Source organism: Vidua macroura, chromosome Z, assembly GCF_024509145.1.
Source record: "Vidua macroura isolate BioBank_ID:100142 chromosome Z, ASM2450914v1, whole genome shotgun sequence".
NCBI classification, from domain to species: domain Eukaryota; kingdom Metazoa; phylum Chordata; class Aves; order Passeriformes; family Viduidae; genus Vidua; species Vidua macroura.
The window spans coordinates 57,919,098-57,934,588 of NC_071611.1; the positions used below are offsets into that span (position 1 = coordinate 57,919,098).

The 15,491-nt window shown below is 40.0% G+C and overlaps 1 protein-coding gene across 2 annotated transcripts in view; it reads left to right on the plus strand.

The window, feature by feature from the left end:
* Nucleotides 1–15,491, plus strand: part of SEMA6A (semaphorin 6A) — a 126,066-nt gene that overhangs the window by 79,473 nt on the left and 31,102 nt on the right. For both annotated transcript variants that reach the window (XM_054003044.1, XM_054003045.1), the window contains exons 11-17: nt 1,494–1,625; nt 5,530–5,685; nt 7,107–7,283; nt 7,996–8,136; nt 8,225–8,305; nt 10,212–10,270; nt 12,022–12,042. In XM_054003044.1, the coding sequence (XP_053859019.1) occupies nt 1,494–1,625; nt 5,530–5,685; nt 7,107–7,283; nt 7,996–8,136; nt 8,225–8,305; nt 10,212–10,270; nt 12,022–12,042 (767 nt within the window). The remainder of the gene's footprint in view (nt 1–1,493; nt 1,626–5,529; nt 5,686–7,106; nt 7,284–7,995; nt 8,137–8,224; nt 8,306–10,211; nt 10,271–12,021; nt 12,043–15,491) is intronic.

The window sequence follows — 15,491 nt, forward strand, 5'->3', positions numbered from 1 at the left end:
AGTCCAGTAGTTCAGAAGTGGCTTGGACCCCCTTGGCTACGACCCACAGTGCTCCATCCTTACCACTGCATCATACTACAGACCTGCAATCTGCCACCTTCACAAGCAAAAGATGTTGCAGTTCTTTGAGCACAGCAATGCCTCCATCCATGCGTAGTTGTGTGTTGAGCACTTGTAGCTGTGTGTTAGACACCTCAGGATTTCACGGTTGGTTTTTTGTCTTTAGGACTCAATTCAGCAATGTGCAAAATATTCTAGCTGGAGTGGGTCTTGAGCTGTCTTTTAAGATTTAGCTGTGTGGCTAAATACACCCTTGACCATCTCTTACATCAACATATATATATGGCTGCCTCCATTTAAAACTCCTGCTGTGCAGTATCACATTAATATTGAGCTTTGAAGTTTCCTTCCATATAAAAATATAAATCTGTGGAGATCAAAGTAAAACTACTGTACTGTCTCTCAACTCGTTGTTTTTCTTCAGTAAAAAGCATTTTGAAACTGTTTACTATTCAAACGGTTGTTTTTCTATCAATTTATATAACTTTAGGAGTTTAGCTTAATCCTCTGTAACAGTATTATAGTTCCTACATTTTTTCTTTGATGTATAATAATGTACTAGCTAAGAGCAGGCTTGAAAGCCTCGCCCAGCTGGGTTCATGCCATTTTACCCAATAAAATCAAGTGGTGGGAGTCAGGCACAAATACAGTAGTTCATGTACAAAATAATAAAAAAAGAGGGAATAAATTAATATCTCATGCTTCCAAGTGACTGATCATGGTAAACCCATAAGCCTTTCAGAAAGTATGTATGTAAGAAATTAACTATGTTTGGACAATGCTGTTGTGCATGCAAGTATCCAAAAAGTTGAAATTTGCAATGCTGTGATCTTAAAATAATATCAAATTTTCTTCTATAAGCTCTTTACATTTAATTGAGTGGAGAAAATTCCTGAGCATAGTTAAGTCCTTTTCATTGGGAACACTTTGTGGATATCAGGCTGTGGGAGCATGAACGAATTACATGTAAAAGCCAGGTAAATGGCACATTGCAGCATGCTTCCAGTTTGATTAGAACCAACTTCAGAATTGTCTGCAATGTGTTTTTTGAGGCATGGCAGGGACTACAGGAGTTGGTACTGAGAGACATTATGACTTAGAAGACCTTAAATTTCCAAGTAAAAGGTTCTGAATGAGACTGGTGATTACTTCTCATGCATTGCCAGTGATAGCCAGAGTTTCACCTATTCTTTCCCTTCTTCAAGATTATTGCAATTACTTCTTTCTGTAGAAGCTTTGAATAAAATTCTCTTGGCAGGAGCTGCCTGCTGATTGTTTTTCAGGCTTTTCCATGGGGCTGGCTTTTCCTGTCAATACCAGATTCAGAGTTCAGTATTGAGTAAAGGAAGGCTTCCATAGAGCATATTTTTCACTCAAGGTTTTATGCATAACTGCAGAATAAGTAATTATTTCTGGGAAATGTCACTTTGCAGCATCCCTGGCTCTGCAGTCTGTGCCTATGACATGCTTGACATTGCCAATGTATTTACTGGGAGATTCAAAGAACAAAAGTCTCCAGATTCTACATGGACACCAGTTCCTGATGAACGAGTGCCCAAGCCCAGGTATGTTTCATGTATAGCCATACTGTTCTGTTCCTTCATGCAGGCTACAGAGGCTTTTTAATAATTTGAACAGCCTTGTAAGGTGCAGATACAATTATGCATGTTGAAACAGTAAAGTAAAAGTTGAGTTGAATTTGGATCTAAACTATGCAATAGAGATTTTTCCACTTAAATGAGATTTGTGTAATATATATCAGGCCAGCATCAGATCCACTAGGTCAGAATAATCACTTAAGAGTGGTGTGAGTTACACAGTTGTTGCAAATTGGTTCAGTAATGGATATATCTCATTACAAAGCCTGCACCAGTTCTGCAGTTTGCTGTTCTATGATTAACATGCAGTTTAAGTGTCACAGTGGATGATTTATGGAGAGCAAAAAAGAGCATTCCACCAAACTGGAGATATAGTTTGCCTCATTCCTTCTATGAGTTGTTTTCCCCACTTCCATTTGTTTGCATTCATCTCCTCTACTACATTCTTCATATTTCTTACAAGTACCATTTCAAACAAGTTGCTGTTGACAGACACTTGTTAACTCATTTACACCAATGGCATTTTGCTGTGAGATATTAAGATGCATATAGATAAATCAAATTCATTTATCTCACTTAAGCTTTACCACTTTATTGCATATTTTACATTGCTTGTGATATCTTAAATAATTTCAAAAGAAGAAAACCTCTGAAGTACTCAGTGCAGTGTTGAACATCTCAATATAAGAAGAATATAAAGCTCTGGGAGTATCCAAAGGAAGGCTACAAAGATGATGAAGGGTTTAGAGGGAAAACCATGTGAGGAGCAGCTGAGGCCGCTTGGCTTGCCTGGAGAAGAGGAGACTGAAGGGAGACTTCATCACAATCTACAGCTTCCTCATGAGGGGAAGAGGAAGGGCAGACACTGATCTCTTCCCTGTGGTGACAGTGACAGGGCCCAAGGTTGGACATTAGGAAAAGGTTCTTCACCCAGGGAAGTGATTGGGCACTGGAACTTGGGCTCCCCAGAGGAGTGGTCACAGGACCAATCTGACAGAGTTCAAGGAGCTTTTGAACATAACTCTCATGGCACATGGTGTGATTCTTAGGGTATGCTGTGTGGGGCCAGGAGCAGGACTTCAGTGATCTTCGTGGGTCAGTTCCAGCTCATGAGATTCTATGAGTTTATGAAGCTCCATGGTGGACACTGAGCTTCTGCCTAATCCAAATTTGGCCTGTCATGTTTTGGATTTGCCAAGTGTAGTATTACTGTACTGTCTGTATTCTAAAGCTGTCATTCAAGAGAAGAGCTTGGAGATTACTGGAAAATCTGGTAAATTCTGTGTCTGTTTTCAGTCTGAGCGATGGTAATGCAGCTTCTAGCAGTGTTGCAGGATTTTCTTCTTCATTTTGCAGTGTTTCAAACAAGTTGTTGACACAATAGTCTGTCTTGGGAGTCCAAGGCTGCATGATGATTCCAAGCTTATTTCTTTGGACCTTACAGAGATATATTGGCAGGGAAGGGGAAAAGAAAAAGGATAAAGCGCTTTTAGTGGGAAAGAAGAACAGAAAGTTGCGTTACGAATTTGGGATGAGTCTATAGCAGACTAACTTCTATGATGAAGATGGGATAACATTGCTCTTTCTGAGCCTGAAGGACATAATGTGAAGTGAATTGTGAACAGTGTTTCACATAATATTTAACAATCAATCTGCTTAGTAGAAATAATCATTACTTCTAGCTCATGTACATGACAGGCACCTTTGAAATAAGGTCATTTTTATCTGGTTTTTTTAGTATGATGCAGAAACATTACTGCCCCCATCGATCCTAACATTACTCAGAAAACTACCAGAACCCTTCCAAGGTGTCGCTTCCCTGTTTGGCCAGACAGCAGGTTTGCTCAGATTTATGTTAACTTGTCTAAACTAGTTTTGAGATTAAAACAGGATTAATCCAATCATGCTGTTAGGATTTAGCAGTAAGTAGGCCTCCAGATTAGATACACAGAAACTGTAGATATCACAGTGCCAGAAGATGCCAGGCTGCTCCCTCAAGTTCTCTGGGAACGTTGCCTCATGGGTCAATGCCCTTGCAAGGACGTAGGAAACCAGTCATGCCCTTGATTTTTCCTTCTCTTCATCTGTTGCTGGTTCTACATGCAATTACAAGACAGCTAAAGTATTTTGGATATGAAGAGGCAAGAGTACACATTGTCTGCATGTAATGTTGCTCAGCTCTTGTGGGACCAGACTTGTTGACACAGCTAGTTCCTTTGAGTCCTATGCTACCTTCCCACACCAGATTTATTTACTAATATTTGAATATTTATCTAAATCTGAGCAACACAGATGATAGGGCCAGTCCTGTATTTTGTTCAAGTTAACATTACTCTTGATGTCAATGCCTTTACCCAGAACAGAGTGGATGAAAATTGGATGATGCAATATGTTTATGAGTGAGTGGTCCATCTTTCATCTTCCCATCTCACACTGGCTGAAAGTTTTGAAGAATCATAGTGCTCTAGAAAATGGAATCAAATGGGCCTTTTATTGAAGAAAATGACTTACGCAGTATTAACAAGCAAAATATTTTGCTGCTTCTTTGAGACATGGCCTGTCCAGGCAAGAAGATTGCACTATGTCTTAGGAGCAGGTAGATTTTAGAAATAGCATGGGCAGATTTGCATTTAAGTTGTTAAAGAATGGCAGATAACTTTTAAGTGGAAGTTCTAAATGAGCTACCATTCTTAAATCGCCTCACCCAAATTGAACAAAGGGTAAAACCAATGTTTGCATGGATGCTATTTTGTTTGTCTTCTTCAGTAGTCTGTTTTCTATCAGATGTGACTAAAAGTAGCATCCTTTCATACCTATTAAAAAAAATTAACTTTCTACTGTATTATAGGGACTGCTTTTAATCCAGGAGAGAGCAGTCAACTAGGCAAGTTACAGATCAGAAAACACCTGGGAAGCATCAAGCCAAATGCACATATGCTGTGATTACATTCCATATGAATGGATAAATTACAAAACTGTGTTTACTGCTCCTGATGAAAAAATTACTTTGTACTCATAAGTGACTGTCCTAGTTTAGGGCAAATTTGGGAGAAAACCTCCAGGAGGAGCCCCCAGAAAGCAAACCCCCCATGGCCCCTCCCCCACCTGGTTCAGGAAGAATTTCCTCAGAGAGAAGTGGAAAAAAACCTCTTTATTTAACAAGCAAGACACTCCCCAATACAAAAAAAACCAACACCAGATGACAAAACTCTTTCACCGCCCTGAAGAGATGACAAATTCAGAAAGTCTCTCCTGGGAGTTGTCACCCAGCTATTGGTCTCCGGCGCTGGGGATGGCTGCTGCAGGTCACAAAATGCAGGCTCTTGGTGTTTCTTGGTGTTTCCCAGGTCCCAGTCCGGAGCAGGTTCGAATGGTATTCAGGAAAGGGAAAGGAAAAAAAACAGTCCAGGGAAAAAATTGGACTGCCTAGCTAAACTAACTAATAAGCAAAAGCAAAAGCCAGGGCAAAGCGAAAGCAAGCAAGCCAGCAAGCAAACCTAGCCTCTCCTAGACACAGACCATGGTGGGGGAGGTGAGCCGGCTGATAACAAGGCAAAACAAACCTTCACTTTTCAGAGTCAGTCCTGAAGGCACAGAACATAATATCAAGCATAAACAGAACACATGATTGGGGATACAAGCACCATAATGTCACCCTAGGACAGTGACACACGAAGTCCTTTTGAATGGAGGACAGAGCAGGATTTTAGGCTTCCCTTGAGGTGCTGAACAAGTTCACCACACTTATCGATCCTCTGCCAAGTTAAACTCCTGTAAAGCACATCATATTTCAGTGAGAGCTTCATCACAATAGGAAGCTTGCCCTCGATGTCAAATAAGTTTTCTGGCTTTACTCTCTTGTTTTGTATAGGCCTGGTTGCTGTGCTGGCTCTACATCATTAGAAAAATATGTAACATCTAATGAGTTCCCAGATGATACTCTGAACTTCATCAAAACACATCCACTGATGGACGAGGCTGTACCTTCCATTGTCAACCGACCCTGGTTTCTGAGAACAATGGTCAGGTACGTGCACCAAGTGAACTCCTATCCACATTGTAGCTGTCAAGTTGTGCTAATAGCCTTGCTTCAAATACCCTCCAACTCTGTACATGTCCTTGGTGTCCTGGGCATGAATCCAGCTAGGAATGGTAGCAGAGCTGAACAGCTGCTGCAGAACATCCTGAGGAGCTTTCAAGATAGGAAAGAACTCAGTCTTTTCCAACCATGCTGTACTGAAACCGGATGTTGTAGGAAAAGCTGTGTGGGGAAAGTTTAATCACCTTTTGGCTTATGGGTCAATGTTTGAGACGCCTTGGTAAAAACTTCAGGCAAGGATCAGCAGACAACTCAGGAATATGTACACAGGATACAAACACATCTGCCAGGATATGTTCACAGGATATGTAGATGTCTGTCAGGTTATGTACTGGTAACCTTTAATGCTTGCAGAAGTGTATAGGGCAGAAATAATCACATAATCTGCATCCTTTCTCTGGCAACAAGAAAAAATTAATAACAGTTTGAACTAAGACTCATAAATCAGCAAGTGTTAAACACATGATCCCCTTCCTATCAAAATACATTCCCACTCTCTGCTGTGGTCATTATACTACTTACCTACCCTGCAGCAGTGAACAGAATAATGTGACTAACTTTTACCATATTTTCCTCTCTTCCTCTGAACAAAGGTGTTGTGTTGAACACTTAGCTCTGGAAGGGTCTGACTTTGTTTCAATAATGTATCTTATATCAGGTTTTTCTGTCAGGTTCTATACCTCCAACCAAAGATGAGAGTAGCAGGCTCCACAGAGTGCTTCCTTTGATAGGCAGTGCCATCTAACTGGTATCACCACTTACTATTAACCACTACTATACTTGTTTTCAATAAATTGTGTCACCCAAGATTTGATTTCACTTCAGTGCTGAACTTGCTTGGTGGAGGTCATGTGATTATTTTTAGTGAGGTAAAATGGTGTCTAGCATCTTACTCTTGCACTGACACAGCTTTTCCTGACAAAACAAGTTGAACCTAGCTCAGCTGCTTTTAATGTGACAGAGCTTGAAATTTTAAAAGCAGTTGACTGTGCTGATTCTCTAGACCTGTCTGAAGAAATCACCAGGCTTTTGGAAGGAAAATTCCTAAATGCCATCAGGCTCTTAGCACCCTTTCAGCTTTCTGAACTTCTAGACATTTCTGAACTTCTGGACACTTCTGCTGGCTATTGGATGTGTGGGCATGCAAACTCATGAAAATTCCCCAACATCTGGGAAGCCAAATTGGTACAGTCTGAGTTGATTTATAGTCAGGTAGGAAAAGTGCTTAGATGTGTTTTATGGTTGCTAGAAGTCTACCATACTCATCTGACGTGAAGCAAGTGATTAAAGAAATGACAATTCTGTGATTATCTCTGTGATTTATCTGTGAAAATGCTCTATTGTTTTAGATATCGCCTGACCAAAATTGCTGTTGACTCTGCTGCTGGGCCATATCAGAACTATACCGTGGTTTTCTTGGGGTCAGAGAAGGGAATCATCCTGAAGTTCTTGGCACGGACAGGAAACACTGGTTTCCTAAATGACAGCCTTTTCCTGGAGGAGATCAATGTTTACAATCCTGAAAAGTGTGTATCTGATTCTTTGTACTCATGTATGGCTGACTTTGAACTTCTGATTTCCCAGAGAATAGTTTGTCCTATGGAAATGGAAGTGGTTAGAGAAGCCAAGGTTTTTTGTAATTTTAAATTGTTTAGGGAGGGGATGTCTGCTTATCAGTCTCTACATTGCAATAAGATTTTTTTATTCAGTCTGTGTAGAAAATAACCCATCCTATGCAGAAGCTGATGGATAATTAAAAATGAAGTTCTGGAAAGGAAGATTAATTTTCTAATCCTATAAAAACCCCTGATTTCTCTCCAAATAACTCAACAAGCAGCAAGCTGCTATCCAAGGGAAATTTTCCACATTTCAGTCTTCCTCAAATATGCCTAAGGGGGCTTTGAAGTGAGCCATAATCATGCAGAAATTTCAGCTACTTTGAGTGCCGGAGAAGAATAAACACAAAAACGAAGAGCCATCAGAAACTTGTCTGGTGGCTGTCGCTCCCAAATTGTTAACTATCACATTCATTTTTAATACTTGCTTATATGTCTGTCAGTATTTTTAGTGGCTGTTATGTATTCTTTTTCCTTAACTTGTTCAATTCTACCTTTCTTACAGATTTTTTGGCAGAAGCTTTTTGTGATCTTATTTTTTCAGCCTGGGAGACAATTAAGGTTTCCCCTGTCTTCCCAGCAGAGCCCACTTGTAACCACATCCCACTTTTATCCAAATTAGGTGCAGCTATGATGGCATGGAGGACAAGAGGATCATGGGCATGCAGCTTGACAAGCCCAGCAATGCTGTGTACGTCGCCTTCTCCACCTGTGTCATCAAGGTTCCCTTGGGACGTTGTGAGCGTCACGGCAAATGCAAAAAGTACGTGTTTTGTGGTGGCTGTCAGAGGCCTGGGCAGTGGGCAAGCTGGAGCACTCCTGAATGCCACCTTGTGCTCTTCTCTCCCAAGGACCTGCATAGCATCCAGGGACCCGTACTGCGGATGGGTGAAGGAGAGCGGGGTGTGCACACAGCTGGTCCTTGGCTCCAAGTGAGTAAGGGTTCTGGCTGGATGAGCCGGGAAGCTCTGGCAGTGGTGCCAGGCAGTCTTGGGCAAAGCTATTTGAAACATGAGGCTTTTAGAGAGGGAAAAATGTGGGAAGTGTTTGTTTCTATCTTATTTGCATTCACCTCCGAAATGTCTCACAAATTTTTTTGATGTGAACAGTCAGCTGATTGGTAACTGCTGAAAGAAAAGGAAGAAGAAAATGAAAGAGCTGTATTAAGCTCTGTGTATTATTGAAAGGAGTGAATTGGATGGATATGTCTGGACCAGCCTACACTGGAGCCATCACAGCTGATTAAAGAGGCAATAGAATCCAAATTAAATTACTGAAGTAATTTGTCCACTGAAAACAAAACCAGTCCTTCTAATTTACTGTGCATTACTAAGAGGAATAACAGAGCACAGTAAGGGCTTAAAAAGAGTTTAGAGAAGTCCTGGATGTCCCCTTGCTTAACAGGAGAATTTAATTATTTTATGATAATGAAAGTCTGTGAAGGTTACGGGGAGCAAACCCACTACAGAGCTCACATTTCTTGGCCACTTCTGACACACCACATGACTGCTCACTCTGAGCTATCAGCTATACTCCCTCATGTTAGTAGTGGAAGTGTAGTACAAGCATCACAGAGCCTTGACAGTCCTACATCTGATGCCACTTGACCCTGCTTCTCCACAGGTCCTCAGTATATAATGGACCCTTTACAATCCCTGTGCTTCTGTCTTGTTCTTAATTTGCTGATTTCCACCATCTGCTGAGGATGCTGTAGCTGTATGTGTCTGTATATACTTGACTACAAAAGTGTGGGCTGTTATTTGGTAGAATAGTGTTAAAATGCACCTGTGTCTGTATCAGGTTTTTCATCACTCCAAAAGTGCTTGAGGCTTCTTCGACTTCCATGGTAAGTTGTAGGGGACTTCTATAGCTCACTTTTAAAAGTAGTTCCCACTTTCATCAATAGATCCATCGAGACAGAGGCTGTGCAGCTTGCTGTGATGAAATCCAAAAGTGAGCAAGGCAACTCATGTTCTGTCCAGTGCTTAAGAAGGAGGTCCAGATCAGCTGTGAAGGTGTCTGGTGAGGTTCTAAGCTAGACAACACGAGGCAGAGATGTTAGTCATCCTCCTAGAGTAGATGACAGTCAAGCAGGTGTTTTAAGAACACAGAGTTAGAATGAGTTGTCTGCAAGGGTAATTTTGCCTCAAGGGCAGGATCCTAATATAGGCAAGGGCTTGTATTTGGAAGTTTTCCAAGGTTCTTGTCATTCACCTTTGACCACATAGGAAATTGGAAGAACAGCTTCAATAATTATCCAAAATCACAGAGACACTTGGGAGCATAAGCTGAGCACGTCAGTTAGAAAAGCATGTTTGTCAGTAGAGCCCCTGAGTTAAAGGGACTACCTTTTGTGGGATGGACCTTATGCCTTGCAGCCTCATCTGGTGCTGTACCTAAGTGATTGCTGAAATGCAAGTTTCTTCCTCAAGCACAGTACCTGCCCAACAGGTTGGCTTCCTTCTCACACCAAAGTGCCAGAGCACTTGATCTACTCTGTGCACAGGTTAAGGTAGGGTTACAGTTGCTTCTGATAACATCCTATATTTAACAGTTTAAAAAATGCAAGTCTTTTCTTGCCTTGGTAACAAGGCATACTGTGGATTTTTAAAAAGTAATAATATAAAGAAAAAGTATCATCAGAAGCCAAGAAATCATTAAGCAATGATGAATAGCTCAAATGTGTATGTTGCATTTTTTCAGCCTTTGTGTGGAATTTCCAGAGAAATAGCCAGTTTCACAGCAGGGATTTATTTCAATTGAGCAAGTGATAATTTCTTTCTGGTTATGCCTATCACTGTTGTTATTCATACTGTTTTGTTTTCTTCTATTATTTAGACTGGCATTTGAACAGGACATAGAACGTGGCAATACAGATGGCCTGGGTGACTGCCAAAGTAAGCAAAGCTTTTACCTCTAGTTACCATGTGTCACAGTATCCTTCTGAATGCCTCAAATCACCATTACCTGTCAGGCATTCTTTTGTAGCAACATAAGCCCCAACAGGGACAGCAATGTAGCTAATGGTGCAGGTTCAGAACTGTTGTTTAAATGTGTTTGAGGAAAATAGCCCAGTTCATGTGATTTATACAAACACTGGACTTCAGAGTGGTTGCATAGTAAGAAAACCTCAGCTCTAGAGGCTATTGATTACCACAATGGTATAATGAATTGGGGTCATTGTCTTTATTAGCCCTGGTGGTTGGGTTGTTTATGTAAAGGTACAGAAGTGGCTTGATTTCTTGGTGTAGTCTGTGACTTGGGCTACATTCCCACGCAGCACAGTGAGACAGGGAAATATATCTTCAGCTTTGGATCCTGATCAAGAAATGACAACTGCTTCGTTTGTGAATCTTAGGGAATTTTACATACAGTCTGGACAACCTCATGGTATTAAGGGTCAGGCACTATTGGCACTGCCTAACAAATTTTAATGGTAAACCTTAAGTACTGACAGCGTGAGCTGGAAGCTTAAACACAGTCTTTAAACATTTAAGTTTTGTACTGAAATGCTTAAAAGTGCACAGCTTGCAAAAGAAACCTTGCTGATTTCTGAACCTTCAGGAATACCAACATCTGTGTCCAGGATAGCTCTTGTTCCAAATGTTCTCACCAAGGCTCGTTTGATTCTGAGCTCCAAATATTATTTATAAACTTCATGAAATCAAGACTCAAATTCTTTTCAGTGTAGTTTGTACTGATGCAATAAACTGAAGCTGAGGAATCAATGTACAGCGAGAGAGTCATTACTTCTGCAATACAGAGATAAATAACAGAGGGCTAGACTGTGCCATGGGACATAGAGTGGGCCAGATGCTCTGGAGAAAGCCAGAGCCTTCTCATGCCTTGTGCATCCTTACTCAAGAGACATTAATTACTTTGATCACTGTGCTTGAAGGAGTAAAAGATTTCAGCCTCAGGACCTAAGATAGGGTAATATAGACTGTCACAAACATTTTTGACGGAGGTGCACACATAGGCCTCCCCTCTGTTACCCTGTAAAATGCGTTAGCACCAAAATCAGGCCAGTTCCCAGCTGGTGTGTCTTTGCCTTTTTCAGCCAGTTCTGCTCTCTTTGGGCAAATAGGTTAGGCAGGAGTGGAGTGTACCTGATATCAATTACATATAAAAGGAGGGTAGGAAATAATTCAGGAACAGCACATTGTGCTCATGGAGAGAGATCTGCTTCTGTGCAGAGAGCAACAAAGCCTATACCCTGCTTAACTCCCTCTTTAGCTCCGAATGGTGCATTGAACCTTGACACTGCACAGGGGTAGATTTCATTCCCTGCTAACGCAGCTGATTTTATTACTTCATGTGATCTTGGGTCACCTGAGTTTTGTCCTCATTGACTCACATTGCTGGCTGCATCCCCTGCAATGCCTTGTCTTGGACTAGGATTTACAGGAAACAGGGGGGACACTGGCCCTCCTGCTTCAGTACCTCCTACACAGAGCTGATCATGAGCACTTTCAAAGCCAGACATTGTTTTTGGGTATGTCTGAATATTAGTTTTGCCTGGGTCCTTAGCACGCAAATCACATGCTTGTAAATACCAGCTGAAACATTAACACTTATTAGCAGCAAACTACTTAAAAGAAAAAACAAGCTAGAAATAATGATTTTTCCCCTGTTATTTGTCTTTCAGATTCCTTCGTAGCCCTGAATGGTAAGGAAGTTCTTAGTTTCAATATTTATTGACAGCAAATCCATTTTAGAGGAATCGCTTTTTACTAAACTTTTAAATATTTTCATACTTTTGTTATATTTAATGTTTCTTCCCAATTTATTTTGTTCATGGACATTTCAACTGCTCCACCTGATCAAAAAATGTCTTACTATACAATGTATGGTCAGTTTCTGAGTGTTTTTAAAAATTCTACCCAAATCCTTAGGTGTTAGGTAGTAGTACTTGTACTCAGATAATTTTACTTGTTTTGTCTTGATTTTGAGGGCCTGATTCACTAATCACAACTAGGATGAAGTCTTACCTCTTGGTTTTCAATCCCTCTTTTCTTGTCTTTCCTCAAAACTGTCTCCATTGAATTAAAGTCAGATATGGCCTATTTTAATGGCATGCCAAAAGACATGATTACAAGCATGCTTCATCTGAACACTCAAAGAAACAGTTGGGTACAGTGATGCATCTTATCTGTTCACCAAGACAAAAAAGATAGTAGCTCACATCCTGCTTATGAGCCATCCAGGGTGGTGTCATTACTGCTACAGCAGCCAGTCAGAGATACCTTAGGGAAAGCAGAACTATCCCTGGGTTACAAAAAAATCTCTCATAAGGAAAATTAGCCTTTTACCCATGTGGTTTGAGACTGGATTATGCCTCAATTTCTGAAGGTTCTTGTCACTTCTAGAGTGAGACATTTATGTTGTCCATTCAAATTTACATAGCAAATTAAATGACCTGAACTGAAGAGGATCGTTTCTGCAAGCCTAGAGTAGTAGGTTCCCATGAGGTAGCTGTTAATCTGTGCTCATAGTGCTTTCTACCACTTTGTTCTGCATATTTCGAAGTAGATTATGCTGTTTCTTGGAGTGAAGAATAAATATCTTCATGAGGAGTCACTGCAGAATATATAATCACATTAAATTCAAACATAGACATATATTGCAATAGCTTTTCTTACAGATATCCTGAACAAAGACAAGTACTCACAAGATAAGAGCTTCCAATAAAGTCAATGGCAAAATTCCATGTGGGGTGGGAGCTTCCTTGTGAAGTTACTTTCAGGTCGTACAAGACTAGCAGTTCATTAGGGCTAGATTAAATTCACCATACATTTGGCTGAATACAGTAAGAGGTAGGTTAATATAAAGTTGTGATGAACTTTTAATTGATCCTTTCATCTCGTGCCTGCAGAGTATGTAGTAAGAAACTGAACCATGAAAGCTCAGTACAGCAGAATATAAATAACTGGAGGCACAGTAATGCTGTTCAACATTTGTAAAAATAAAATCAAATTCCCCCTACTGTTTATAACCAGGAAATGAAAAAATGAGCAGGTGAAAATTATTTTAATGTATGGTAATGAAAACCAGTGAAGGGAATGTGCAAAATCAAAGCCAAGCTGAGACTTCCTGATATATGGAAGACTCACAGTTTCATCTGTACAGACGGTTTATACATTCTTTTATTGTGAAATTGCTGTATTTCTAATTCACAGAGCAGTAATTAAAGAGTAATAATAAAATCCATACTGCTGAATGTGAAGATAAAGAGTGGCTTTGGGTATAGTGCTGATATGCCAGAAATGTTCTAGATTTCCTGCTTGTAAGTGAATTCCACAGTCTGCAGAGTTATAGCTGTGGAACTGTGGTTCTGGATCCTGCCAGCTAGATTATTAGTAGGTACTTTAGTAAAAACGGATGTTTTAATCTAACCAAGAAAGCAGAAAAGTGTTTCAAGTGAGCAGCAGAATGAAAAAAGCTGTAGTCCAAGAGAGTACAGTTAAAAAAAGAGAGTACATTTTACTGTCCAGGCATGTCAAGCCCAAAAACAGACTCCATAAATAAAGCCAGCCTATTTAAAATTATTTTTAAAGTAGGACCTTACAGACAGGTGCAATGGAGAAACTCTGACCCAGCATTAACATGGGTTCCCATTCATGCCCTGTCTTTTATGGTTTATTTCATTGACCCCTTTCAGGTACATCCTGATAACATGGTCTCCAGCAAGTCAGCTCCTCCTCTTATTGGTTTAGTTAAAATACCTATTCTGATATTTTTGTAGTTGGGCTTTCTTTTCACCTACCACTAGTGACCCTCTTATCTTCCACATCAGGGTGAAAAAATTCTAGGATGAAGTAGTAAACCAGACTCGGTAAACATGTTCATGTTTGCAGCTGCAGAGACTGGTCTGAGTAATTTTGTATCTTGAAAAAAACAAAAAATGTATGAATTTTCTATTTTGATGTTACTGAGTACAGTTTAATGCAAAGGTAAATGCTATGTCACAATAGATTAAGCCTCAGAACACCGGTACCAGAATACCAAGTGAATGCTCAGTGGGCTAAATATACCCAAAGTCATCTGAAGCTCCAAAATAAGTCATAAGGCCTGATTCTCTTCACTTATGCCACTATAAATCATCCTTCTTCAACAGACTTACTGCCAATCTGTAGCAGTGTGAATGAAAGGAGAATAAAGCCCTTAATCGTTGTATTCTTGGCACCAGCCTCCTCCTGATTTCAGCACATGGGCTCTTTTCCTAAGACTCTTTCAGTCTCACAGGTGCAAACAAGTAAAGTGCAAAGTCCACACAGGTGACTCAATTGACACCCAAGGAGAGAATAGCAGACTGAAGGTCTGGATGCAGAAAGTCAGAGAGAAATTATGCAGGAGATTTAAACAAGGACATTAAACTAGATCACTCTGCAAAAGTCTAAGCAGTTTCAATTACCTTTGGAAACATAAATTCTTAGTGAATTGGGCCCTTATATTACCCCCTAGCCATAGTCCTTTCTCCTTCTATAATATTGATTTAACTTTCCCTCTAATTGTCTAATTAGAGTGCTATAGCTGTTAGTAGGACAGTGTGCAGATATCTTAACCTCTGAGATTCTAATGACTTGTGCATATTAGACCAACTATCAAATACTAATAGTATTGAATCTCTGTTTTAAACCTGAAAAAAATCTCTTTGCATTTTACAAGTGTACTTCAGAACAAGCTGTAGTTTCAGAAGTGAAACTACAGCCTTTCTGAATCATTATCTGCGCTTGTAGGCACTAAGTGCTGTTACTCTGCCTCTGTTACTTGATTACAGCACTCCAAGTGAAAGTTTTTCCAAATAATGGAAGCACCTAAACCAGATTTTTTTAAGTGTGTCTATTTGATTTTTATATGTTTTCTTTAAACAAAGACATTTGAGAAGAACTATGTGTACAGTTATTTGGATGCTTTGTTTTAAAACAAAGGCAGAATTGGTTTTTCAGATGTTTTTGTATTAACCATTATTAACACAGAGTTACTGGCCACATCCCAGATGTGCTAAAGCCTCATTAAATTTCAATAAATTTTATTTGCAAGTTAGAGTGGCGTTATGGGAAAAAAAGGCCCACTATATGTTGAAAACTATATAGTGCATTGTAAAGGCTTGATAAT